Genomic DNA, 26435 nt, shown 5'->3' with positions numbered 1-26435 from the left:
ACCCTATGGTAAGACGTTTCGAGCGGAAGAGTTTTTGTAAGCTGGAAATAGGCTCTGTTGTCGACCAACAACCATGAGCGGATTCCATCGTCGTAGCTGTTATCAGTTGTGATTTCCGACCCTTGATAGGAGAAATTTTCAACAGCCTCAAAGTTGTACTCCTACATCTTCTTTGTTTTTGTTTAACCAGTGCGATTCGATGTTGTTCGTTCTTTGTTTTTTGTCGCTAACGCCATGTATGTCGGCTTACCTTCAATAATGTCCAGCCCGAGATCTCGCGCCGATAACCACCTGCTTGATCTGGATGAAGGCAGTTTGTATGTTTCGGGTCATTCTTCCCATAATGTCAATATCGTCAGCATAGGACAGTACTTGGGTGGAATTAATGAGGATCCTCTCCCTCGCATTTAGCTCAGCATCACGGGTCACTTTTCCCAGGCTTAGGTTAAAGAGGACGCATGATTGGACATCCCCTTTTCTTAGACCGTTGTTGATGTCGAATGGACTCGAGAGTGATCCTGCTGCTTTTATCTGGTCTCACACATTGGTCAGGGTCCGCCTAGTCTCTCTCATGGCCAGTTCTACCCTGACTATACTATCATAGGCGACCTTATAGTCAATGAAAAGATGGTGCATCTGATGTCTATATTCCAACAGTTTTTCCATCGCTTGCCGCAGAGAGAAAATCTGATCTGTTGCTGATTTGCCTGGAGTGAAGCTTCTTTGTTATGGGTCAATGATGTTCTGGGCGTATGGGGCCATCCGGCCTAGCAAGATAGCGGAGAATATCTTATAGATGGTACTCAGCAATGTGATACCTCTATAATTGCTGCACTGTGTGATATCTCCCTTTTTATGTATAAGACAGATAATGCCTCATTGCCAATCGTCAGGCATTGATTCGCTATCGCATACCTTGAGCACAAGTTGATGAACCACTTGGTGTAACTGGTTGCCTCCATAGCTAATTCGGCTGTAATTTCGTCGGCTCCTGGCGACTTATGATTTTTAAGCCGATGAATTGCACGGACTGTTTCTCCTATAAATGGTGGTTGCAGTATTTGTCCGTCGTCTTCAGTTGGCGGGACCTCCAACTCGCCGATATTTCGGTTGTGGAGAAGTTCATCAAAATACTCAACCCATCGCTCCAATATGCCCATTCTATCCGAAATCAGATTTTCTTCTCTCCCTCGGCAGAATGAGGGGGTGTATAAGGCTTCATCCTGCTGACCAGTTGGTATAACTTCCACGTCTGGTGCGGTTGGTCCCTGTACTTTTCTAGTTCGCAGACTCGTTGGTCCTTCCAGGCTTCCTTTTTCCGTCTGCGAAGTCACTTCTCCGCTCGGCGTTCTTAGAGAATGCAAAATTACTCAGTATGCAGCATTCTGCAGTTCCGTTGCTAGCTTACATTCATCGTCATATCAGCCGTTCCTGCTCTTTTCGGGGCTGGGGCCAACTATGTTTGTGGTCGTATCAATGATAACGTTCTTCAGATGGCTGTGAAATTCATTTGTTGATGCTTCATATCAAGGAAATCTGTTAGCTACGGTTATTACGGCATCCATTCCCCTTAAAAGGTGTTACGGAGGGCTGTGTTGTGAATGGCTTCAGTATTCACTCTCACCTGATTGTCAGAGGGGATTGTAGGTGGTACCGTAATTCAAGCTTGGAACGTTTTGCCAACGAGATAGTGGTCTAAGTATATATTCGCCCCCCTGTATGTTCTGACATTCATCAAGACTGAGAGGTGGCGGCGTTCGATCAGCACAAATCGTTATTCCATTGTCGTTGCCGGGTTCATCGTTTTAAAATCCATCCAGTACGAAGCTCCTTCCGTGGCTTTGTAACTTTGATTCTCCGTGTAGGGTTGTCAGCCCTACCCAACCCCCAACCTGGAGGACCAGTTGGTAAATTTTGTCCCATTTTTAGGCGCAGGAGACTCACCTTCATCCTTCTCCGTCTGCAGTGTTTCATGAAGAAAGAACGATTACCACGAGGAGGTGGAGATAGAGTTTGGTAGTAGAGCTGTTGCTGTTGGTTCAGCAGGCATTTCCCAGGTTATCCTCGATCGTGGGAACCAATCCACGTTTCGACTTCAAACCTATACTATCCTTTGACCGCCATATATGCCGGCAATGATAAGAGACCAGGCAAAATGTTTGTCGAGCTTGAGTTATGAAGTAACTACTTTACAGATGCACCCGCGTCGATGAGATAAATCTGGTTGCTAGTTGTGTCATTTGAACCACGCAGACTTTTGATGGTTGAGTTAGAGTTTGGGAACCTTGAACTCTAAAAGAACCCCGCTCCAGAATTTCTACTTTGGTGCATAAGTCTGTTGACTTAGATAAAAAGTTTTTGCAGGGATGAGACCATGCCGACATTACAGTATCATTTCTATTGATCTGTCAATGAATGCGGTTGCCCATTATCGCTAATTGCTGCAGCCTATGGTCATCTGACGTTACCACGAATGAGGGCTGTTTAGTAGGGAATTTCTTAATCTCCTGAATGGCCGCGTCAGTGAGGTTTTGTAATGCCATGCTCTTAATGTCGTCTTTTAGGAGTTGTTTCAATTTGTCCTTTTCAGCCGTCAAAATCCTAGTGATTGCGTTGCATCACCAGTTGTTGCCAAAGCACTAAATTCGTTGTCCACTAATGTGAACCTGCACTTGAGATGCTTTCGATCCAATGGTGGCCGATCGGCTATCGTTTCCCCATAATGTCGAAGAGCTTGCGGGTTGGTAGAACGGTCACTCCAGGGATTCAAAATGCCTTTTGTTTTCTTTTGCTACCAGAATAAATAGATTAACTGGCTCCCTCGATATGCTGACCGTTAACACAAATAGGAAGAGTACGATAATTGGTCAGATTGACTATACTTGCCTCTTTCTCTAGATCCAGAGTGGTTTGATCAAGGTTCATTAATCGATGAGAGAGCAAACAGATGTTATCAATGCTGTCGATCTGTTTGAGGGAAAATATCATGGACCATTGTCCTTCACACCCTCTGAATATGGCAGCTTGAAGAACACCACCGAGGACAAGAAGGAATAATATCAGAGACAGAATACAGCCTTTTCCAACTGCGTTTTCTACTTGTTCGCAATTTTTCTGGAATGCCTCACCTGCATAGGGCATCTCTCTTCCAAAATGATCCACAGGATCCTGATGTGGCCAATACAGGAAATCCGCAATAGGGTAGCGAAATCAATATCTGTGTTTTTAGTTTGCTGTAGGATTCTTAATCACACGGACCCTTTCGTTCATGCTTGGTGCTTATTAGCTAAGATCCAAGGCGGTGTCGTCATTCGAGCACAATATCAACGAGATAGTGACCTGAATCTACATTACTGAGGAAGGGGTTGAAAGTGATCCAATTTGAAGAGAGCCACGTTTTCCTGTGGACCCTTTTCGCGCAAAACAGGTATTTTCAAGAGTCGGCCAGGTCGCTGCATTTACACATCCACGTAATTTATAAGTTTTTTGTACACATCTCTTAAATACAGGTTCCCACCTTACTTCGCTGTTGGAATCTTCCAGTATAATGTTGATACCATATCTGTGGCAGGCTTCAAAGGTGTGTTCCCCTGCCTCGTAGAAGGTATCCTTCTCTGTTCTGCAGTCTCTTCTATAGTGTTTGTGAGGCAGATGCTTCGAAATTGACCTTGCAAGCGTGGAGTGTTTTATGGTTTGCTTTAAAGCTGAAAACAGCTGGTTTAATTTTTGGCAGACTAGACAACGTACTTCGTACTTCGGACACAGGGTTTACTGGGTGGCATCAATAATATATTGTACCTCTGCTCATCAAATGAAAACCAGTCTCTCCATAGTAGGACGGCATTGGTCTTATAGGGGATGTTCAGCACCTCCTATTATATACAAGGAGCTCATTTTCCAAGAGGAAATATGTGAATTCTACCGTTCTGTCCCATTGATGATATTTTCAGCGGTAATGCTCGCAAGAAGTATAAGATCAACACATCTATGGAGGGTGTCGCTTTATGTTATTGTGCGCCATGCTTCCTGTGTAGACTAGTGTGTGTTCCGGGAGATGATCAAATCAGCGCGATCTCAACGAAGCTGGTTCCTCCCATAGGAATACCAACACGAATGCAGGAAAGTAGAGGGCGTATGGGTAAACTGTAGCCTAATTTATGACCGCTTCGTGAGAATTTAATCCAAACATGAAAAATTGTCAGAGGCACAATTTGACATCCTCCGGGACTGCCTGTGGAAAAAATGGTGGAGCATGTAACGAAACTAGGATTTAACAAGCAAGGTTTTCACAATGGGCTCCTCCTTTTGGAGCGCACTGATGATGCTCAAAGTTCGGATAACCTGCTGAAACCACTCTAAGGCTTATTTATAAGAAGCCATAAGGTCGCATCCACAAAATGAAAATCAACATGCTTAGCAATCTAGAAAGTCCTGGGAATCTGCTCTTCATTCTTTCATTTCAAAGATAGAGGAAAGATAAATACGCGATGGTGGTGTCGGGGCCGTTGACCGTACGCCAGAGAGCATGATGGAGATGAGACTCTAGTTGAGTGGAACTACGCTGAGCTGGCACAACATCCTGAAGTGAATGTCGATCACTATCTAACAACAGAGGAAAGGAAAGATGCACCCAAGGAATGTGCTATCGCCACTTCTGTGGAGTATTGTAATCGGCTCATTACCATGATAACTGCAAAATTACAATGCATGCTTACGATGATGGCATAGCTATTGGCTGGGATCTTGGAACAGTGTACGGAAATATAGAGCGTTCCGTTGATTTGATTGATAGCTGGTGCATCAGACGTGGCCCTGCAGTAAATCTAAATAAAACCACAATGGCATTACTTACAAAAAGGACGTAACTGAATGATCTTTGCCTTCCAGAGATGAGGGGTATTGACATATGAAGGTGAATATAAAACGGACTCTTCCAACTTATGGGCTGCGCAGGCTGACCTTTCCCTGAACGAGGGGGTTAACACCACATGTGCACATGTGGAAATGAGAAGTGGGTTTTCCTGACAATATTTAATAGTCGTTTAGGCTGAAGTGTAGACGATCCTAAGTATGACTACCTGGGTGATTGACGAGCAGTAAAAAGGTAGGCGCATCGCTTTCTGAAGAAATAGCCCGCTTGCACTAAATGCGGTGGAACTACTCAGAAAGCTTAGATGCTTTAACGAAAGAAGGTTCAATTTTCCCCATTCCGGGACCGCAACCAGCAATTGAGGTGTCAGTGTAATTGGTTATGGCTGTTTCCAAAAACTGGGAGCAAGCTTTGACAGGTACAGGTCTTACTGCTGCTAGACATACCAGCGTCAACACCTAACAAGCATATTGCAAAGTTTATCTTGTTGAGAAGCAGGAAGACTTCCAGGCGTATTACAAATTCACTGACTGGCCATAAGTTCCGAATAGGAATTGTATAAGATGGTACGTATCCCTCCTGTAATAAGGGGGCGGAATTCACGCAGCGTTTTCTAGATGAATGTCCCGGTGGTCAAAGGGTAGTACAGGTCCCAGGGCGAAACGTGGATTGGTACCCGCGATGGAGCATGAAACCGGGGAAATGCCTGCTAAACCAACACCAACAGTTCTATTACCAAACCCTATCTCCACCTCCAAGTGATGACCGCTGGGAACTCTTTCGTAATGAAAATCTGCAGACGGAGAAGGATGAAGGCGTCTCCCGCGCCTAAAAACGGGACAAACTGTACCAACTCGTCCTCCAGATTGGGGATTGAGTAGGGCTGACAACCCTACACGGAAAACCGATGTTATGGAGCCAAGAAAGGAGCCTCGGACAAGATGGACCTTACAACGACGAACCCGGCAACGACAACGGATTAACGATTTGCGCATTTTCTCATGGAACGTGCGCTCCCTCTACAGAGATAAAGCTGATGAGCAGCTAGCCGATACCCTGTCCCAATATAGGGCTGATATAACAGCGATACAAGAAATGCGATGGACAGGGACCGGTTTCCTGGAGAAGAGCCGCTACACCATATATTATAGCGGTCATCCAGTAAACCATGTGCTCGGAGTAAGTTTCTTAGTCAGCCGAAAAATGAAACCTGCTTTTATCGGCTTTGAAAACATAAGCGAACGACTATGCACTCTGCACTTGCGAGGCAAGTTTAGAAATATAAGCCTCATTAACGTTCATGCACCTACAGAGGAGACTGCAGAGTCGGAGAAGGATTTCTTCCACGAGGCAGTAGAACGAACCATCGAAGCCTGTCTCAGATATTAAAATCATACTTGGGGATTTTAACAGCCAAGTAGGGAAGGAACCCGTATTCAGGCGATACGTTGGCTCCCATAGCTTACACGAAAAAACAGATGATAACGGGCTGCGGATTATTCAGTTAGCAGGGACGCACGAAATTGTTGTTAGAAGTACCTGGTTTGCGCGGAAAGCGGTCCACAAACATACGTGGGCCTCTCCAGACGGGACCACGTGTTGATCGAACGCCGCCACCTCTCAGCCTTGATGAATGTCAGAACATATAGGGGGGCTTAATATAGACTCGGATCACTATCTCGTTGGCATGGTGCTCCGAGCTCGAATAACAATTCCACCTAGAATCCCCTCTGACAATCAGGTGAAAGTTAACACTGAAGCCATCCACAACACATCCTTCCGCGACACCTATAAGAGGGAAATGGATGCCGCAATAACTGCAGTCAACAGAGGACCTGGAGATGAACCGTCTACAAATGATCTTCACAATTACCTGAAGAACGTTATCATGGATACGGCCACAAACTTACTAGGTCCCAGCCGCAAAAGGAGTCGGAACGGCTGATTTGACGATGAATGTAAGCTAGCAACGGAACGGAAGAATGCCACATACCGAGTAATGCTGCATTCCCAAAGAACTCGGGCACGCGCAGAGACTTATCACGAACTCCATCGAGCGGAGCAGCGACTTCACAGACGGAAAAAGGAAGTCTGGGAGAACCAACAAGTCTGTGAACTAGAAAAATACAGGCAGCAACCGCACCAGGCACGGAAATTTTACCAACAAGTCGCAGGATGAAGCCTTATACACCACGATGCTCATCCTGCCGAGACAAAGAGGGAAATCTGATTTCCGACAGAATAGGCATATTAGAATGATGGGTTGAGTACTTTGATGAACTACTGAACAACCAAAACATTGGCGAATTAGAGGTCCCGCCAACTGAAGAGGACGGACAAATACTGCCACCATCAAGTTTAGGAGAAACAGTCCGCGCAATTCATCGGCTAAAAAATCATAAGTCGTCAGGAGCCGATGGAATTACAGCCGAATTGGTTAAATATGGAGGCGACCAGTTACACCAAGTGGTTCATCGACTTGTGCGAATCAATGCCTGACGATTGGCAACGAGACATTATTTGTCTCATACATAAAAAGGGAGATATCACACAGTGCAGCAATTATAGAGGTATCACGTTGCTGAGTACCATCTATTAGATATTCTCCTCTATCTTGCTAGGCCGGATAGCCCCATACGCCCAGAACATCATTGGCCCATACCAAAGAGGCTTCACTCCAGGTAAATCAGCAACAGATCAGATTTTCTCTTTGCTGCAAGCGATGGAAAAACTGTTGGAATATGGACAACAGTTGCACCATCTGTTCATCGACTTTAAAGCCTCCAATCATAGCAAAGCCAGGGTAAAACTGTACACGGCCATGAGAGAATTCGGTATCGCAACGAAATTAATAAGACTGACTAGGCTGACCCTGACCAATGTGCGAGGCCAGATAAAAGCAACATAGCAGGATCACTGTGAAGAACATTCGACATCAACAACGGTGTACGACAAGGGGATGCCCTATCATCCGTCCTCTTTAACCTGGCCCTCGAGGAAGTGATCCGTCATGCTGAGGTAAATGCAAGAGGCACGATCCTCTTCAAGTCCATCCAACTACTGGCCTATGCTGACGATATTCATGGGAAGAACCAACCGAGACGTACAAACTGCCTTCATCCAGATCGAGCAGGCGGCAATGGGAGCGAGATCTTGGGCTGCACATCAATGAAGGCCAGACAAAATATATGGTGGCAACGTCAGCACCGAAGACGAATCAACCAACAACATCAAGCCGCACTGGTCAAACACGAAGAAGAACAAGGATAGGAGAACACAACTTTGAGACCGTTGACAATTTCTCCTATCTAGGGTCGAAAATCACAACCGATAACAGCTACGATGATGAAATCCGCGCACGGTTGTTGTCAGCCAACAGAGCCTATTTCAGCTTACAAAGACTGTTCCGCTCGAAACGTCTTACCATAAGGTCAAAGCTCTTACTGTACAAGACAATGATGTTGCCAGTCCTCATGTATTCCTCGGAAACTTGAGTTCTTAGCAAGAAAAATTGCGAACTCTTGACCGCGTTCGAGAGAAAAATCCTCCAAAGAATTTTTAGCCTCCTACATGAGGATGGACGCTTCCGTAGCCTACACAATGACGAAATCTATGAGCGATATCATGACCGTCCGGTTGTGGATAAAATCCTGCTCGGTTACGGTGGGCGGGTCACTTAATCCGTATGGATGAGGATGATCCCGCCCGGAAAGTCTATAAGGGCAATATCTATGGTAGAAAAAGAAGACGAGGCAGAGCCTGCCTAAGATGGAGCGATGGCGTAGGTCAGGACGCCAGACAGCTTTTAGGGATATCGAATTGGTGGACCCCGGCGCAAAACCGGGATGTCTGGAGTTTCTCATTAAGGCAGGCCTAGACCGGATACCGGTTGTTGCGCCGTTGATGATGATGATGATGAAATGGAATTCCTGCGATACATAAAAGTATCTGGAATATGAATACAGCCTGAGTGCTCAAAGTCTATATCTCTCTCTCACCTCAAATGTACACATTCACCATTCTCAAAGTCCTATTCAATTCACTGATATGAAACATATGAAACGTAATGCATCTTTTCTCAAATATCTTCTCTAGCCGGTAACATTTAAAAATTGCAAAATCCAATTACATCATTTTCATATTGCATTCAACTTACTTGAAAAATTAAACTCGCTTTCAACAAGCAGCCAATCCATCGAATCCATCTTCAGATACTATTATGACATTCCATTTGCAACTTCCCACAAAGTGTTGCGTTATTTTGAAGTAATTTTAACCTTCATTGAAATCGGCACCAAAAGAGAGCCATCTTGGGTTGCATATCAGCCAACTGCATCGTAATTTGAAATTTTCCATTAAGTTAATCACTGGCTGTGTTTTTCATCAACCAACGATTCCAAGATCAAGGTCACTGGCTCATTGATGTTACCTGTACCTGCTTTAATCATGTCGATTGCAATGTCGTACTTTGAACTTAGTCATCTTGTAATGCACGAAAAATTACGCGGTTACGTTTCTGGGACTATTTTTTGCTGATGATAATAAAAAGATGTTTATCTACGCACAGCAATAAACCTGAGATCTGGGAATAAAGCGCAGATTTATAAGATAGTATAAGGTGCGATGGGGTCCAAGTTTAGCTGGATTATTCTGAATTGTCCAGCATTAAAGCTTGGTCTCAACTGAGAGAGATATTATTGAGAGTACTACAATTAAAGTGCATCTTAAAATGATAGATTGCGGAGATGACCCAGCTATCACATAATTATAGTCTGAAGGTTTTGAGTTAGCTCTAGACAGAGGAAATTGAAAGTTACAAAATAGCGCAATAAAAGATATCACACTTAGTGTATCAGGGTTCGTTCATCATTAGGTGAATTAAGAGAAAGAAACAAGTCAAAAACCGGCAGGAGAACTCATCAGACGCTGCCTCACCTCTGCCCTGAGAGCAGCGTAACCGAAGGTGTCAACGGGTGGAAAACCTTCCTTTATATAATCGCAAAACCATAACAAGGATGCGAATTATATCCAAGTTTAAACCGCAAATAGTTTGAGCCTAAGCTAAGCTAAAGCTAGATTATTGTTTGGGATATGAGGGAACCTAAGCCCACATCCACTTGATGTTAGACAGGACAAAGTAGAGAGCAACTAACTACCACGTTTTTTTGGTCCACGGACCCATCGTTTGGGGTAGAGATGGTGACCTTCCAACATAACGTGGATATGGACAAGTGCGGTTGATCGATCTAACCGGTCGCATTACCCGAGAACGTAACAAGGACCCCATATACATATTGTACAAAGAAAAAGTTGGCCTGGTCAGAAGGCAAATTGCCGGAAGCGGCAGGTGTCCTGAGTTGAAAAAGGCAATAAATGCGGTGAGAAAATGAGGTTGAGGGGTCCAAAGCAACCTCAATCACTGTAGAATCGTTTAAGGAGACAAACCACATTAGATGGCGTATTTTCGCAAAATTTTTTGGAATTTTCTTTTAATAGAAATAAATAATTGGAATTCAATCAAATTTGGACATTATCTTCTTCTTTTTCTTCAGCCTTTGTCCCCTTCACAAGCGGGTTTCGCCATTTGGTTCTATTGAATGCCTGATCTGGATGCAATCACAAGGCTTTTAAATCACTATCAAGCGTATCAAGCCACCGTTGTTTCGGCCGGTTTTTTGGTCGCTTACCATCGACTTCGATCTTCATACCATCGAAGACGCCTCTCTCGCAGTTTTTCCACGTTCGGTTCAACTCCATATCGATCGCGAATATCTTCATTTCGAATGTGATCAAAACGTGTGACGCCACTAGTCTAACAAAACGTCTTCGTCTCCATTATTGCAAGACATCGTTCATTGTCTTTCATAGTCGATCAGCACTCAGAACCATAGAGAGCGACACGACAGACAGAGAGGACAGGCGTTAAATCTTAGATTTGAGACGTTCGTTGATACGTCAATCACAAAGAACACCAGTTTTGAAACGCCACTTCGTCCAGACTGCGTTAATGCGTGAAGCAATTTCATTACGCAGTTCTCCATTGGGTGATAGGGTTGACCCGAGATATTTAAATTTGTTAGTTCTAAGCAGGTCACTGCCATTGACAATGATTATGCCTGTTTCATTTGAATCGGTTGTCAAAAATTTAGTTTTATTCAGATTCAATTTGAGACCATGTTGTATGAAGCGATCATTCCACTTTCGAACAAGTTGCTCGAGATCACTCTTGTTATTAGAGGCTAAGAAACAGCATCTGTATAAAGCAGTGTATAGGACGCTGCGTGTGTCCTGTGTGACAAGATCTATAACAAGAACAAAGAGGAGTGGTCAGTGGGCGCTTCCTTGGCGGACACCGACGGAGACACGACACGATGTTGACAAGCCCTGCACAGTTCGAACCTCACTTTTCGGATCGTGGTAGAGTAATTAAAGGTAGTGCACGAGTTCTTCTGGTACTAAGTGTTGTCGTAGCGCATGTCAGATGAGTTCACGCTGCTCCTAGACGAAACCGTCAGTTAGCTTTTTTGATAAACTTAGGTGCTAAGCCCGAAAAAGAGGAGTCCATGGTCCTACAGGAGAGGAAGTAAGTTGCTTCCCAAGTGGTTCGGTCTGTCATCAAATGGATGTGAACTCAGGACTCCGAGCATCCTCAACAAAAAATTCATGTGGCATACGGTCAAACGCTTTCCCCAGATCCATAAAGGCAATGTAAAGAGGGCGATGCTTCTCACGGTTGTTTTCATGAGTAACCGCGCAATGTATATTACGTTAGTAATTCCGCAGTTCTTGACAAATCCGATTTGATTCACGGTCATTTCAACGATTTCGAGTATAAGATTGTCAAGAATGAGTTAAAAAGTCTTCATGGTATGGGACAGCAACCGGATTGGACGGCAATTTGAACATTCTTTTTGACTGCTGTTCTTTTTCTCTATTAGAACTATAGTACTTTCTTGCCAGTTAGATGGTGTTATATCTTCCTGCATAACCCGATTAAAGAATTCACTGAGCCACATTTTTGGGACCAGGTTCTTCGCTTTCCAGCCCAGACGTGATATCCCCAGATCCTGTTACTTTCCCTAATTTTATTCATTTTATTGCTTCCTCGACTTCAGTTGCGCTGACAGGTGTAACTGCTCTAAATGTGGGCAATGATTGTGGAAGTGGGGGATGAACAAATTTTTCCGTAGAAAACTCCTCGAAATATTCTCATCATCTATCCATCGCGGCTCTACGGTCGGTAAGCATTTTCCGGTCTTGTTATTAACGCAAAAGATACGTTATTTTAGCTGAAAGAGGAGCCGCCGCTCCAAGCAGTCAGACCTTTGTTAGACCCATTGTACTGTCCGCGGAGATCGCCGTTGAATAGCCTCTCGCCAAGTCGTTCGCGAGCTTTCGCGAATCTGAAAACATTCTGCAAAGACATGAAACAAAGAATGCACAGACTCTTCATTGAAAAAAACCTTACCAAGGTATCTTCGTCTGAGGTCTAAGGAGACCGGGTAGCTGCATATGAACGGCCATCTCTACCTCCCCACGTGATAGTTTAAAGAGCAATGTCCCGTTAAAAGTGCTATCAGGGTTTTCATATCCCACCTCGTAAGGGTCAACAAAAATGTCCCGGCCAGGGGTTCCTTCACAAAGATTTTCGCCCGCCGGCAGTAGTTCGAATTTCTCTATTCGGCTGCGTGAGTCCTTGCAATTTTCCTCCTCAGAGTAGACTTCACTGTGGATGATCGGGTGCCAAAAACTGGTTCTGGCTCCACCATTATGCACCAATCTGCGTTAGCAGCTTCATTTCATTTTCGTTTTAACGACATTGGATGCATTTTCTTGGTCGGCCTGTCGCGGGAACTGTCATTAAGAGAGATCAGGTAGGATTTAGCATAATGGCATAACCCCTACTATACTTTATTAATCGTTTTCCCTGAACTCAACCGTTTATTTTGGTTTTACTCAGGAGGATTGCCAAGGAAGTTGCATGAAACCTTTCGCCTTTAATTGGGCTTGGGACCAGCATGCTATGTTAATAACATAGTGGAATTAGAAGACTTTCTTTAGTGTAATTGTAATAAATTTATACGCTGCAAGCTACTCTCACTTCTCTTTAACTTTTGTTAGTAATAGTACGATTTTGACCAAACTCCACGTCTTCCACATAAATGACAAAATGAAGAACGGGTCTAGAAAGGAAGACCAACATTCAGAAGACACCAGGTTGCCAAAAATAAAAATATCTTGCCAGTCACTTTGTCGGTAGTCAGGTAACTAGTGCCAACACCACTAGCGTCGCCAAAGAATTCAATGTTTGATCAAGATCATGGGAGACGAAGGGCCGTATGAGGATAATCATTTCAATTATGGATAGTATGTCCTATCCATCGGATCTTCCCTTTTGATGACAGCTATTGTGTCGTCCACATCATATCTTATCAATGGTGAGAGGGGTTTGCCCATTGCTGCCCCAGAGGTTTTTTTTTATAAAATTCATTTCTGGATGTGCAATAGGACTCACCAATGCATGTAAAGGCTTTCTATATTGTTTACAGTTTGGCCCTCTACCTCCATTCGGTTGAGTTTTCATTTGTCATGATCCATTCTTCATCGGCAAGCTTGATAACAGGAAGGACATGTTTGTTGTGTATTTGTGATGCGAGAGCAGCTACAACCTCTGGACACTCAGGGCGTGTTGACCCATTGTACTCGACTAACCGTCTAACAGAATACCCCGGATTCGTTAACGTATCGCAAGATTTCCGTTAGTGGATGTGATGCTACCCGTTGAAACTGGATAACATCCGCACCGAAAATTCGATGTCTGATGCGTCCTTAGGCGGCCATTAACATGGAAAATGCTCCGTGGATTCTTCATTGCTGGAGGAATATGTATCTTCTTGAAACGTCGAAGCATACCACTATTTCATAATTTTGTATCCCCCAGGCCTTGTTGAATCTGGGGATGACTTCCCTGCTGTTTCCCACTATACGTTTTCCTAGTTTTAGGCCTAGCCCTTTGACTTCATTCAGGAGCCACATCGCAATATTTTGGGTCGGTGAATTCGTTACTGTTATTATTTCTCTGACCTCATTGCCTTCTTTATGTGTTTTAAGGAGGCATTTGATTCTAGGCAAAGATGGGTTAGGCATTTTCAGGACGATAGCTATTTTTCAAATCAATCTTTTTCTGTAAAGTTTGGCTAACTAACCACATCCTAATATTGCCGGAAGCGGCAAATGTCCTAAGTTGCAAATGTACTAAATACGGTGGGAAAATGAGGTTGATCCATATCTGGTCCCGCAGACCACTTTCGAATTGGATATGCAAGTGACCATAATAAGCAAACCCTATAGAAACCCTAACAATAATGTATGAGTAGCCGATACCACATCTTTGCGAGCATGTAAAGACCAAATCATACACAAATGTATAAGACACCCCACAAGATGGCATACTCAACTATAGTAGGATCAATTCGAGGACATATTGGACATAATGGTTGCAAAAGAACGGAGACCAATAACATTGCCAGTGACTTCAATGGAAAGGGCACAGAATGGAAAAGTTCAGTGACGAATGCAAAAGTCGTTGCACTTGGAGACTTCATATTGGCTAACGATTGTCAGGTCAATACCTACTGCAAAGGGAGATACGGTTCGATTCTGGATCTGACTTTTGTTAGTCCTTTGCTTGCTCGGTATTTGCCCTAGGACATCAGTGAACACGACACCCACAGTGATAACCAAGCAATCTTATTTGTCGTGAAGAATACGCCAACCGGTTGTAGACTCGTTGGTCAAACTCCCCTCCTTGTTGCTTGCTTGCTTGTAATTAACGAGCAAACATTCGCAGATGTGTATTTAGGGCTGGACCATATACAAAGTACACCCTTGCAGAGAGCCTTCCATATCACGAATTGGCAACGCATGCGACTCATCGTATCAGTATAAAGCTGCTGGGTGAATAAAGAACTGGCTGACATTCATTCGGCGTGCTGTCGGGCCAGATGAACGTCCTAGAGCACAATGGGTAAGGCTGACCAGGAGGTATAGCACCGTGCCTACTGGGAAGCTCAAACAAGTCTGAAACTTTCTATTCAGCGAAGCTAGACGAACTGTTTCAACCAACTCTACGTTGAGGCGGATTCGGACCTATGGAGAAGCATTTAAGGGGTTGTAATGGGTATATTGAAAGGTCAAGCAGCTCAACAAATTACCTGTTCCGATCTTCTGCAAAAAATTGGTCAAGTGTTGTTTCCTCAAAAGAACGCGAGCGGTTACAGCCCGCAGACACCTTTAGATGTAGCTGTAATACCTCAGTGACAACGAAAGAGGAAGGAGCAAAGCACTGGACCTCGACGGTATATCAAACAAAGCCTTTGAGATGGCTATTAAGTCGATACCAGACATTTTTGTAGAGTTGCTCCCGACTGTAGAAAGTCTGGGAGGCTTATCAGATCAACAATTTTTCCGTACGGCCAAATTAATCGTCGGTGCCATCAAACTGGTCACTAGCCTAACTTAAGATGCAATGTACGGAAAGGGTGGCAGTAGCAAGTGTTGTGCAGTGATTAGTCAGATTAGCGAGTTGTAACCTTATATGAAGGCCTTTGGCGTCGATTGATATACCGAGTTACTTAAATGCACTACTCCATAGCTATTTAACTGGTAGAAAGCTCTCAATATTAGGCAATGGACCCAGAGAATACTTTCTCTCCATGGGTATTCCACAGGAATCTGTGCTGGGACCGCTAGTGTGTAACATCATGTAAAATGATGTCCTTAATATACCAGTTGCTAGCGAGGCCACAAATGTGGGCTACGGTGATTGTTTCTACAAACCTCATTGCATACGACATGCAAAGCTCAAAAGATATACACGTTTATGGAAAGACCGCCTTAATTGTGTGCTGTGGCTTTAGGGCCATCGCCTACGCGGCAGCCGGAATGATGCTGATTAACTTTTGGGCCAGCGGAATGATGCGCATCAATGTTGGACCCGATTCTTCCTCTGATCGGTACATGAAAAATGCCGATAAGGAAGAATAGTTATCCGGGTATCAACAACAGTAGAAACAGGTTGAAAATGGTTGATGAACCCACAAATTGATTGCCTGCATCCAGGTTTTAACATAGAGAACGCATGGTAAGATATCTCGACGGGTTTAAACTGTACCAGGTATTCCAGATGACCTGCCATTGTCCTAGCAGAGGGGAGGAAGAGTCTAGAGGAGACATTGAGAGGAACGGTAGCACCGGAAAGCCTAACTGAGGAAAATCTTGCGTGCCTGTACTCGGTGCAGGTTGAGAGAGGCAAAGCAAGCGGGAAAGGCGCGGTTGCGAATACAATCGATGTGCGAAGGGAGAAGCTAGAGGCACTTCCAGTCCGGGACGTAATACGTTGCAGTGGTTCCGTTGGAAAGACGACAGGAGCTAGGGGGTGGTTTTAGCGGGTGAAAATCCCACACGCTAGAACTCGTATATGTCTTTTGAAGATTTCCACCTCCGTTTCAAATCTAAAATTTACCGCAATGTCGACTGTCCTATCGCCCTCTACGGTTTTGAGAGTTAATCGACTAAAAAAGACAATGAACGGTGTCTTGTGCTAATGGAGATGAAGATGTTGCGTTGGACTATTGGCGTGACACGTTTTGATCACATCCGAAATGAGGATATCCACGATCGATATAGGGTTGCACCGATCGTGGAAATTTTGCGAGAGAAGCGTCGTCGATGGTATGGTCACGCAATTGGCGCTAACGAGAATTCACTTGCCAAGATTGGCAGGCCGAAACAACAGTGGCTTGATACGATGGATGGGGATTTAAAAGTCTCCAGTTTGCACCAAGATCAGGCATTCGATAGAGCCAAATGGCGAGACCGATCGCGATGAGCCGATCCCGCTTCTGAATGGGACAAAGACTGAAGAAAAAGAAGATTCAAAATTTGTTGACCAAGAAATAAAGCTTTGACTTCACCTCATCTCAATTTACGGTAATTGCGGTAATTACAGTTGAAGAAAAGGGTGAGATACTACTGCCACACTAGTATTCACTATTTATTATCTATTTTAATTGCTCTGGTTTAATATAGGGCCTACAAATAAGTTCTGTCTGTTTTTTTTTGTTAAATTTGAAGCTTTATTGTGAAAAATTGGTTATACATTCATTGTTCAAAGTATTGCCCATCGCTAGCCACAACTTTCTTCCATCTTTCAGGCAATTCATAGATACCATCGCGCCAAAAATTGGCCGGCTTGGCCGCTATCCACTCATCGAGCCATTTTTTGAGTTCCTCGTAATTGGAGAAGTGCTGGTCAGCCAGGCCATGCTGCAGCGACCGGAACAAATAGTAATCAGATGGAGCAATGTCTGGAGAGTACAGCGGATGGGGTAGGAGTTCCCATTTTAACGTCCCTAGATATGTTTTAACGGGCTGTGCAACATGTGGACGAGCATTGTCATGTTGCAAAATAACTTTATCATGCCTTTGCTGGTATTGCGGCCGTTTTTTCTTGAGTTCGCGGCTCAAACGCATCATTTGACGTCGGTAGAGGTTGCCCGTGACCGTTTCGTTCGGTTTTAGCAGCTCATAGTATACCACACCCAGTTGGTCCCATCATATACACAGCATGATCTTCTCACCATGAATATTCGCTTTGGCCGTCGATGATGAGGCATGGCCGGGGTATCCCCACGTTGCCCGACGCTTGGGATTATCGTAATGGATCCACTTTTCATCGCCAGTAACTATTCGATGCAGAAAACCCTTCCTTTCTTGTCGTTGGAGCAGTTGTTCGCACGTGAAAAAACGGCGTTCGACGTCTCTTGGCTTCAGTTCATACGGAACCCAATTTCCGACCTTTCGGATCATTCCTATTGCTTTTAAACGGTGGGAAATGGCTTGCTGAGTGACTCCAAGTGTTTTTCCAAGTTCTTCTTGCGTTTACGATGGATCTTGGTCGAGCAATGCCTCTAATTCTTCATCTTCAAAAATTGTTGGCCGTCCGGCGCGCTCTTCATCTTCCAAGTCAAAATCGCCACTTTTAAACCGTCCAAACTACCTCTGGCACGTTCGCTCAGATAGAGCATGATCACCATAAACTTCCACCAAAATGCGATGACTTTCGGTTGCTTTTTTCTTCAGAATGAAATAATGAAGTAGAACTCCCCGCAAAAACACACTATTTGGTACAAAATTGGTACAAAATTGGCCATTTTGCCATTTTCGTTGATGAAAAAAGTATTGTTGTTTACACTTCAATTAAATAATTTATACTGACGTTAGTGTCTATTGACAGTAGCTTTCCGATGAATGTTTGGAAATGTGGTTCGATGGAATAAAAAACAAGCTACGCCATCTATTGTGAAAACCGACAGAACTTATTTGTAGACCCTATATAATGTACAAACACCGTAATAATACGTAATTTTACGCATGGTATGATCTAGCTATTAATTTATCTTATATATTATTTATTTTCAGCCTCAAATTTCCAAAAATGCGACCGTAATAAATCTGATTTCGATAAATGTCTCGTGGACGCAGTAAACAAAGCTTTAGTGCTATTAAAAGATGGTGAGTTTAAATTATAAAATTGTTTCGCCGAAAATAACAAATATAAGAAAAAAGTAGTGAAATCAGCGGAAAACTAAGAATTCTTGCCAGTCATTTTCAAAGGGAAAAAGTTATTTCCTTTGAAGATTGGAGGGTAGTATCTGTCTCGTGGATGAGTTAGACACTGCAATTCTTAACGAAAACGTCTAGCAAATCGTACTGTTACCTCCACGTTACAAAGAGACTCAAAAAGCTCAATAGAACGCTATAAGACGGGCTCTCTTGGGGCAACCTCAAAGCTTAAGCGGGTCTTTGTCAAAAAACGTAGCCAGAAGCTGGGTTATCAACGTTTACAGAGCGGAAGATACCCAGCAAACGATGAAGAAACCGCAAACCATTGGTTTGAAGTGCCTGTCCCAGGCAACATCCAAAATTTCATCTCGGGGCCGACAGGTGCATACATTCCTCAACCGAGAGACTGGAATCTGAGCTAGATGTTTCCTTTGGAGCCTTGTCACCGTAATCTTCACCCAATTTTTTGCAGGCTTCACTGGCGTGGTTGTGTTTACCGAAGTAAAAGAGTAAAATTTCGTGAAAATACAGATTTTTAACTTGTCTTTATCCCTAAAACTCAACGAGAGCAATCAACTGTTTTTAAGGAATGAAGCTTAAACTCAATACTGGAAAAACTGTACCAACATGAAGGACGCGATCACCTTTTTGTCAATCCAATATAATTTTTCCTTTTCAGGATGAATGACATTTCTCTTCCCTTAATAAGAACTGATTGACTGGGCTTCATGTTGGAAGTCTCCATATCCCATTTGGTTCGGGTTTGTAAGTTATGGAGGTTAGTTCCAAGTTTATCTTTTCCAGAATACTTGATGCAAAGCCTTTATCTGATGCCATCGCATTGGGTCCTGTCCACTTCTGGCAGGGCATTCAACGGACGCAAAATCAGAAGTGGCCTGGTGTCGAAATCTCCAAATAGTCAGGGTTGGCAGGGGTGGCAAGGGGTACCAAAGGTTTCGAATTTAAGCATGCTTCCACCTGACCCTATACTGGTGTCAACTTTGTCTATGTCATTGGCTAACTTCAACATTCATCGTTTAAAGCTACTATGAAGGCTTCCGTCGTTAAATCGCTCACTAGTTCCAAGTCAGCAGCTTTCGTCACCGTAGGTCTTTTCAATCTTGATAAAAGTAGGGTCACTTATGCTACTATTCTTACGAATTTCGGGAAACTGGAATACCGCTTCAACGGGTCGACTTCATTTGAAATACCTGAGAACCAACCAGCTTCAATTTGATCACCCTGATATGGCAGCCATTCTAGCGCTTTCCACCACTATTTACATCTTCGAAACATTGCTTTGAGCTTGTGCCTTTTGAAGCACAATCAGCGGGCTTCCTCTTTGATTTGACTTATTCCCAAGTCCAGGCCTTTTTATTAATCCCTATAATCTTAGCTGCTGGATTGGTAATGTACTTTTCGAGTTCCTCTAAAGTAGCATAATCGTTGAGTCATCCCAATACACAGGTGCTTCATCCAGCAGGGATGTTGAGATGATCCAGGCCACCATTTTTGCTAATAATAATGCTCCCTTGAGCTCCAGTCCCGGCAAGGTGATCTTCGCTTTAAATGGAGATATTCCAGTTTTACTACAGAGCACCCTCCACTTTGGTAACTTTCTTATATACAACCGCATTATATGCCTCTGCATCAATATCTTTGTAACTATGGTCACTGTTGCCAGGCACTGATGGGAATAGAAAATTTCATCAACATGGGTTGGTGTTTTGTAACCTCTGCTCTCACCATTTTGTAACTCAGGATCCTTATCAAAGGATCCCCAGCTGCTTAAAATAAGCGTCGGTCTGTAACTCGGATCACCTAACTTTGAATAAATTATTTCCCATTCATTTTCAGTTGATGAGTCTTGCGGTGATGGCAATCAAAGAGCGTGCTAGAAATCCACTGTTGCTATGTTCGATAGAAGTGGCACAAATTCCTTTAACTGAGCCAGCCCTTTCATCATCATCAACGTCGCAACAACCGGTCCCCGGTCTAGACCTGCCTTAATAAGGAACTCTAGACATACCGGTTTTGCGCCGAGGTCCACCAATCCCATATCCCTAAAAGCTGTTTGGCGTCCTGGCCTACGTCATCATTCCATTTTAGATAGGGTCTGCCTCGTCTTTTTTTCTACCATTGCCCTTACCTTACCATTGTCCTTATCGACTTTTCGGGCTGGATCATCAGACATCAGAGGTAGAGGCGTGGGGGCGCAACATTATGGCCAAGTTGACACGGTATTCGCTTATTTTCATAGCTAAGAGCAGGTAAGTAGCTTGCGTACAGCAGTTTGTAAGACAGACTGTGCACTGACTCCACTTAACTTGAAGGATCGATCTTTCAATCCTTGGGGTAAAGTCATATCAAGGGCGGATCGATGAATGGAAGTCGAAGGCAATGCAGGGTAAACACGTGAATTATCTTTGGCAACCATTTGTCTATTTGCATTTGTCGAACAGATGGATGTCTGCTGGGGAGCTCTTTGCTGTGACGGAGGGGTTCATGTGTGCCATTCAAGACGGCGTGGTCACCACCCTAGTTTATAAAAATGTCATAATGGAAGAGCGGGTGCAGAACGATCAGTGCAGAATGTGTGGTTCGGCGTTAGAGACTTTGGACCATCTCATTTCTGGCTGCACTGCTATGGCACCGGTGCAATATACGAGCAGGTAAATATTGTATGTAAGGTGATTCATCGAAACCTTGCATACAAGCAAGAGCTGATCACGGGAACATGTACGGTTCTAGCAGTATTAAGGCTTCGCCACGTGTGTCTAGTAGTATTAAGCCGTCGCCCCGTGTCATTATAGAAAGCTTGTTCCCAGTTTTTGATAGCAGCATCAGCCAATGCTACTGACACCCCAATTGCTGGTTCCAGTCCGGGCGTGGGGGAAGTTGAAGACTCTTTTGCTAAGCCATCCGAGATTTCATTTCCCTATACACCACAATGATCAGGTACCCAGAGTAACTCCACCGTATTGAATCTAGAAACAGAGTTCAATCGGTTTCTACATTCCTGAACGATTTTTGAAGTGATCAAAGTACTACTCAACGCCCTCAATGCAGCTTGAATATAGCTACAGATTGCGATGCGTCTGCCCTTGAAACGCTCCTTCATCATCTAGGTTGCCACCCTTACGATCGCATACACTTCAGCCTGAAAGGAAAAGTCCACTTTTTGTTTCGATTCGAGAGCTAGACTCCTGCCCCTGAACCATGTTCTGTTTTTGAGCCATCGGTGTAGAAGACGTCTTCATATCCTGACACGCATTCTTCTGGTACGTCCCAGTTTTCTCTTCGTTTCAAGATAACATCATATCTTCTACCAAACAGATGTATGGGGATCTGAGAATCAGAAGGCATTGCTAAAGCTAGATTCAGTTCTCCCACTGACACTTCCAATGCTCTGTGCCCCCCCCCCTCCATTGTTTTCCCTTAGATCTGATTGAATTAGTCTATAAGCTGCTCTAATTGGAGTGCTATGAATAAAGAAATCCAAGGGCTGCAAATTGAATAATGCATTTAGAGCTGCGCAAAATGTGGTGCTTATGGCACCGGTAATATCCACACAGTCCTTTGTAGTGCGGCTAGTTTATGTTGAAAACCTTTTTGTCTCACCTTAACCCACCACACTACGGACGGAAAAGCAAGCATCGGCCGAATGATAACAACATATATCCAAATAGTAACCTGAGGCTTAACTCTCCATGTCAAGCAAAGGTCCGCCTACTCAGCCCATAAGCTGTAAGCGCTCGTTTCATTTTTATCTCTACATGTCTATTCCAAAGACGCTTCTTGTCTAGAATAATTTCCAGATATTTCACTTCTTCGGAGAGTTGAACGGTTGTACCTCTCATCTCAGGAACGAAAAGATCATTTAGTTTCCTTCTATTTGGATATACCATTGTGGTTTTATTTGGATTTACTGAAAGTCCATGCCTGACACATCATCAACTGTCACTCAAATCAACGGCGCGTTGTGGATTTCTACACACCATTCCAAGATCTCGGCCAACAGCCAGCACAGCCACGTCACCCACATACGCTTGAACGTGTATTGGCAGACTTTGCAGTTCGCATAGTAGTGAGTTGATCAGCATACTCCACAGAAGTGGCGATAGCACACCTCCTTGAGTGCAGCCTTTCGTCGTTTCCGTTGTTAGCGCGATAGCATAGCGTAGGTCCACTTTATTAGAGAATCGTTAACACCATGCTCTCTGGCGGCATCACAGAGCTTTTGGAGCGGCGCACAGTCAAAAGCCACTTGAATATCCACGAACACCCCCAGAGTTGCATCCTCTATCTTTGAAACCAAAGAATGAAGAGCAGATTCACAGGACTTTTCACTTTGGTAAGCATGTTGGTTTTCATTTAGTGGGTGCGACCTAAGCACCTTCTTGCGAATGTGACGCTCAACCAGTCTCTCCAAACATTTCAGCAAAAATGATAATTTACCTGAAGTTCTCTGGATTTGAATAGTCATCTTTCCCAGGTTTTGATATGAAGACTACCGTCACCTTCTGCCAAGAGGAAGGCACGTGTTCCAGAGCATGACATCCTCGAAAAATATTTCTTAGAAGTTGCTCTAAGTGCTGTATACCCTCCTTTAGCATCGTTAGGTAGATACTATCCACGCCAGGTGCTTTGAAGTGTTCAAATGACAGTAATAACAGCTCCATTGCTTCATTGGTAACAACCGCTCTTACAGTGTCCTAATTCCTCTTGCAACACCTTCGTGTTGAAGGGTTTGCAGAAACCGCCAGTTTACTTCTTCCCACTTATTAGACCTGTCCTCCCGGGTGGTGTCTGTATAGACTCAACTCTGGAGTACGTGCAAGTAACATCCCGTTTTCTAAGGGAGTCCAACTTGGTCGACTCATCCTTATTAAGGACTGTGCACAGCCTGGAAGTCTCCCTATCATCTTCCAGTTCCTCACACTATGCTCTAAAAAGTCTCGTTTCGAACGTTTTACGAGCCTCTTATATTCCAAGCCAGTCTTCATTTGTGTTGCTTTTGCAAGCACGATTTATAAGTCGTCTGGTTGATGTCCTGAGTCTTTACAATTCCACCATGGAACCGTTTTACCACGTTGGCATCGGGAAATAGGACAATCCTCTTCAAAGCACTCTAAAAGTGTGCGATTCAGAATTTTCAATTGGTCTTCTATCGCCAAATGAGTCCTTTGTCGCCTAGGGAGCTCAACTTTGTCACCGAGAAGTTCATTGAGCTTTGTCGAATCTATTTTCTTACGATTCCGTCTTTGTTTTACAGACTGTCCGCCTGCAATAGTCAGACTAAATTCTAAGTAACGGCGATCTGAGAGTGAGACTTCATCTAGAACTCACCAGTTTCTAATCAACTCTAACAACTTTGAAGTGCAGATCGTTAGGTCAATTACTCCACTTCTTGCTGGTCCCATGAACGTAGGGGAGCACCCTACGTTCGCGGCCATCAGACCAGCTGAAGAGATAAAATCAAACAGCTTCTCTCCTCTAGGATAGCAGTTGTTACTGCCCCAACAAATATGTTGAGCGTTTACATCACAACCTATTAAAAGTTCAAGGCCACTTGATTCTGCATACACTATCAGATCCCTTAGTTCTTGCGTCGGCGGAGGATACAAAGAATCATAGGGTAAGTAAGCAGAGGCAACTATGACGTTGCTCCTCCTGGTGTTGTAAGTTGACCGCAACAAGATCCTGGGAACAGAATTGTCCCAGCATGGTTTTACGTGAGCGCCTGTCTGGAAGACTTAATCCCATGGTCTTCTTAGGACACGGATTGATTTTGCGACCACAATCAAAGCCCCGCTGAGACAAGCAACAACGGTACCAGTCTATACCAAGTGCATGGCTTAGCATTCATACTGGTGGATGCAAGACATACCTAAATCTCTACCGAACTAAGGAGTATGGCACCCGTGTTGAATCGCAATACCCCGCCGAGGCCCGAAGGTCTCTTGTCGCTTGAACATAACCACAACCTCCACGAAACTCCCACTAGGGGGCCAATTGCAAACAACCGAGCTGTACTCACATACAACGGAAGTTCACCCGAAGTATGAGAGTCCAGGAGCTATCCCGGTTCCCATGGTACCAGTATACCCCTGGTAAGGTTTCGTGACCAATTTGCCACTTCAGATGAGTCCCCGTGCAGACTCGGGTCTGATCACCCAAATTAGGTCTTTGGAGCATTCGCCTACTGCATGACAGCCGGCAAGCCAAAGTGAGTACAGCGTCTCCCGGTGCCACCACTATGGAGGTTCTCCTCGGCCACTTGGTAGCCATAAGTGCAGTCTCATATGAAAACCGCCGCTAACTGAAAAACTTGCTGAGATCAGCGTGGATCTCATCGGGTTACCAGCTTGTCCTTGGCTTCCGCCGAAAGTTCCCCTTTCTTACGTCCGATATCTCAGGATATCGCCTCACTTGGTGATGTAGCAGCGTCCGTTGTCTATTGTCGTCGATTAGGAGTCCTCCAATGTTCACGGTGTCGAGGCTGCGTGGATTTGTTTTGAAATACCGGCGTTAGACCAGTTGCTTTCACATTACTAGCTTCCCTTTCTTCCGCGAAGGTTCTAACAGGCAAGCCGTAGTCTCTTCTCCTTTGTGGCTAAAGTTTCCTTCTCCCAAGCCTTCCTCTCCCGTATTTTAGAAGAATTAGGCAACATTGGCAAAGACAGGCCGGCTGTAGTCAGGTTTCCAGTTCCTCTAATTAAGAGAATTGCTCAGTACTATCCTTTTTAGCTGACCACACCGTAGACACCAGGTGCAGGTTTTCCACTAAGGTGGATAGCCTGTCTTCCACAGGTTTATCCGTGGGGAACATGAATTTGTGCATTTTCTCATGGAACGTGCGCTCCCTGTGCAGAGATGAAGCTGATGAGCAGCTAGCCGATACCCTGTCCGAATATAGGGCTGATATAACAGCGTTGCAAGAGATGCGATGGACAGGGGCCGGTTTCCTGGAGAAGAGCCACTACACCATATATTATAGCGGTCATCCAGTAAACCATGTGCTCGGAGTAGGTTTCTTAGTCAGCCAAAAAATGAAACCTGCTGTTATCGGCTTTGAAAACATAAGCAAACTGCTATGCACTCTCTGCTTGCGAGGCAAGTTTAGAAATATAAGCCTCATTAACGTTCACGCCTCTACAGAGGAGACTCCAGAGTCCGAGAAGGATACCTTCTACGAGGCAGTAGAACGAACCCTCGAAGCCTGTCCCAGATATGATATCAAAATCATACTTGGGGATTTTAACAGCCAAGTAGGGAAGGAGCCCGTATTCAGGCGATACGCTGGCTCCCACAGCTTACACGAAAAACAAATGATAACGGACTGCGAATTTTTCAATTAGCAGGGTCACACGAAATGGTTGTTGGAAGTACCTGGTTTGCACGGAAAGCGGTCCACAAACATACGTGGGCCTCTCCAGACGGGACCACTCTCAACCAAATTGACCACGTATTGATAGAACGCCGCCACCTCTCAGCCTTGATGAAGGTCAGAACATATAGAGGGGCCAATATAGACTCGGATCACTATCTCGTTGGCATGGTGCTCCGAGCTCGAATAACAATACCACCTAGAATCCCCTCTGACAATCAGGTGAGAGTGAACACTGAAGCCATCCACAACACAACCCTCCGCGACACCTATAAGAGGGAAATCGATGCCGCAATAACCGTAGTCAACAGAGGACCTGGAGATGAAGCATCAACAAATGATCTTCAAAATCACCTGAAGAACGTTATCATGGATACGGCCACAAGCATACTTGGCCCCAGCCGCAAAAGGAGTCGGAACGGCTGGTTTGATGATGAATGTAAGCCAGCAACGGAACGGAAGAATGCCGCATACCGACTAATGTTGCATTCTCAAAGAACGCGGGCACCCGCAGAGACTTATCACGAACTCTGTCGAGCGGAGAAGCGA

At 44.4% G+C, this 26435-nt stretch overlaps 1 protein-coding gene across 1 annotated transcript in view; it reads left to right on the top strand.

The window, feature by feature from the left end:
• The window catches only part of LOC119659307 (protein takeout), a 51419-nt gene that overhangs the window by 2167 nt on the left and 22817 nt on the right, over positions 1–26435 (top strand). Inside the window, exon 2 of the mRNA XM_038067320.1 lies at positions 18353–18445. Within this exon, the coding sequence (XP_037923248.1) occupies positions 18353–18445 (93 nt within the window). The remainder of the gene's footprint in view (positions 1–18352; positions 18446–26435) is intronic.

Source organism: Hermetia illucens, chromosome 6 (genome assembly GCF_905115235.1).
Source record: "Hermetia illucens chromosome 6, iHerIll2.2.curated.20191125, whole genome shotgun sequence".
NCBI lineage: Eukaryota > Metazoa > Arthropoda > Insecta > Diptera > Stratiomyidae > Hermetia > Hermetia illucens.
This window is presented reverse-complemented; position numbering and strand designations above follow the sequence as displayed.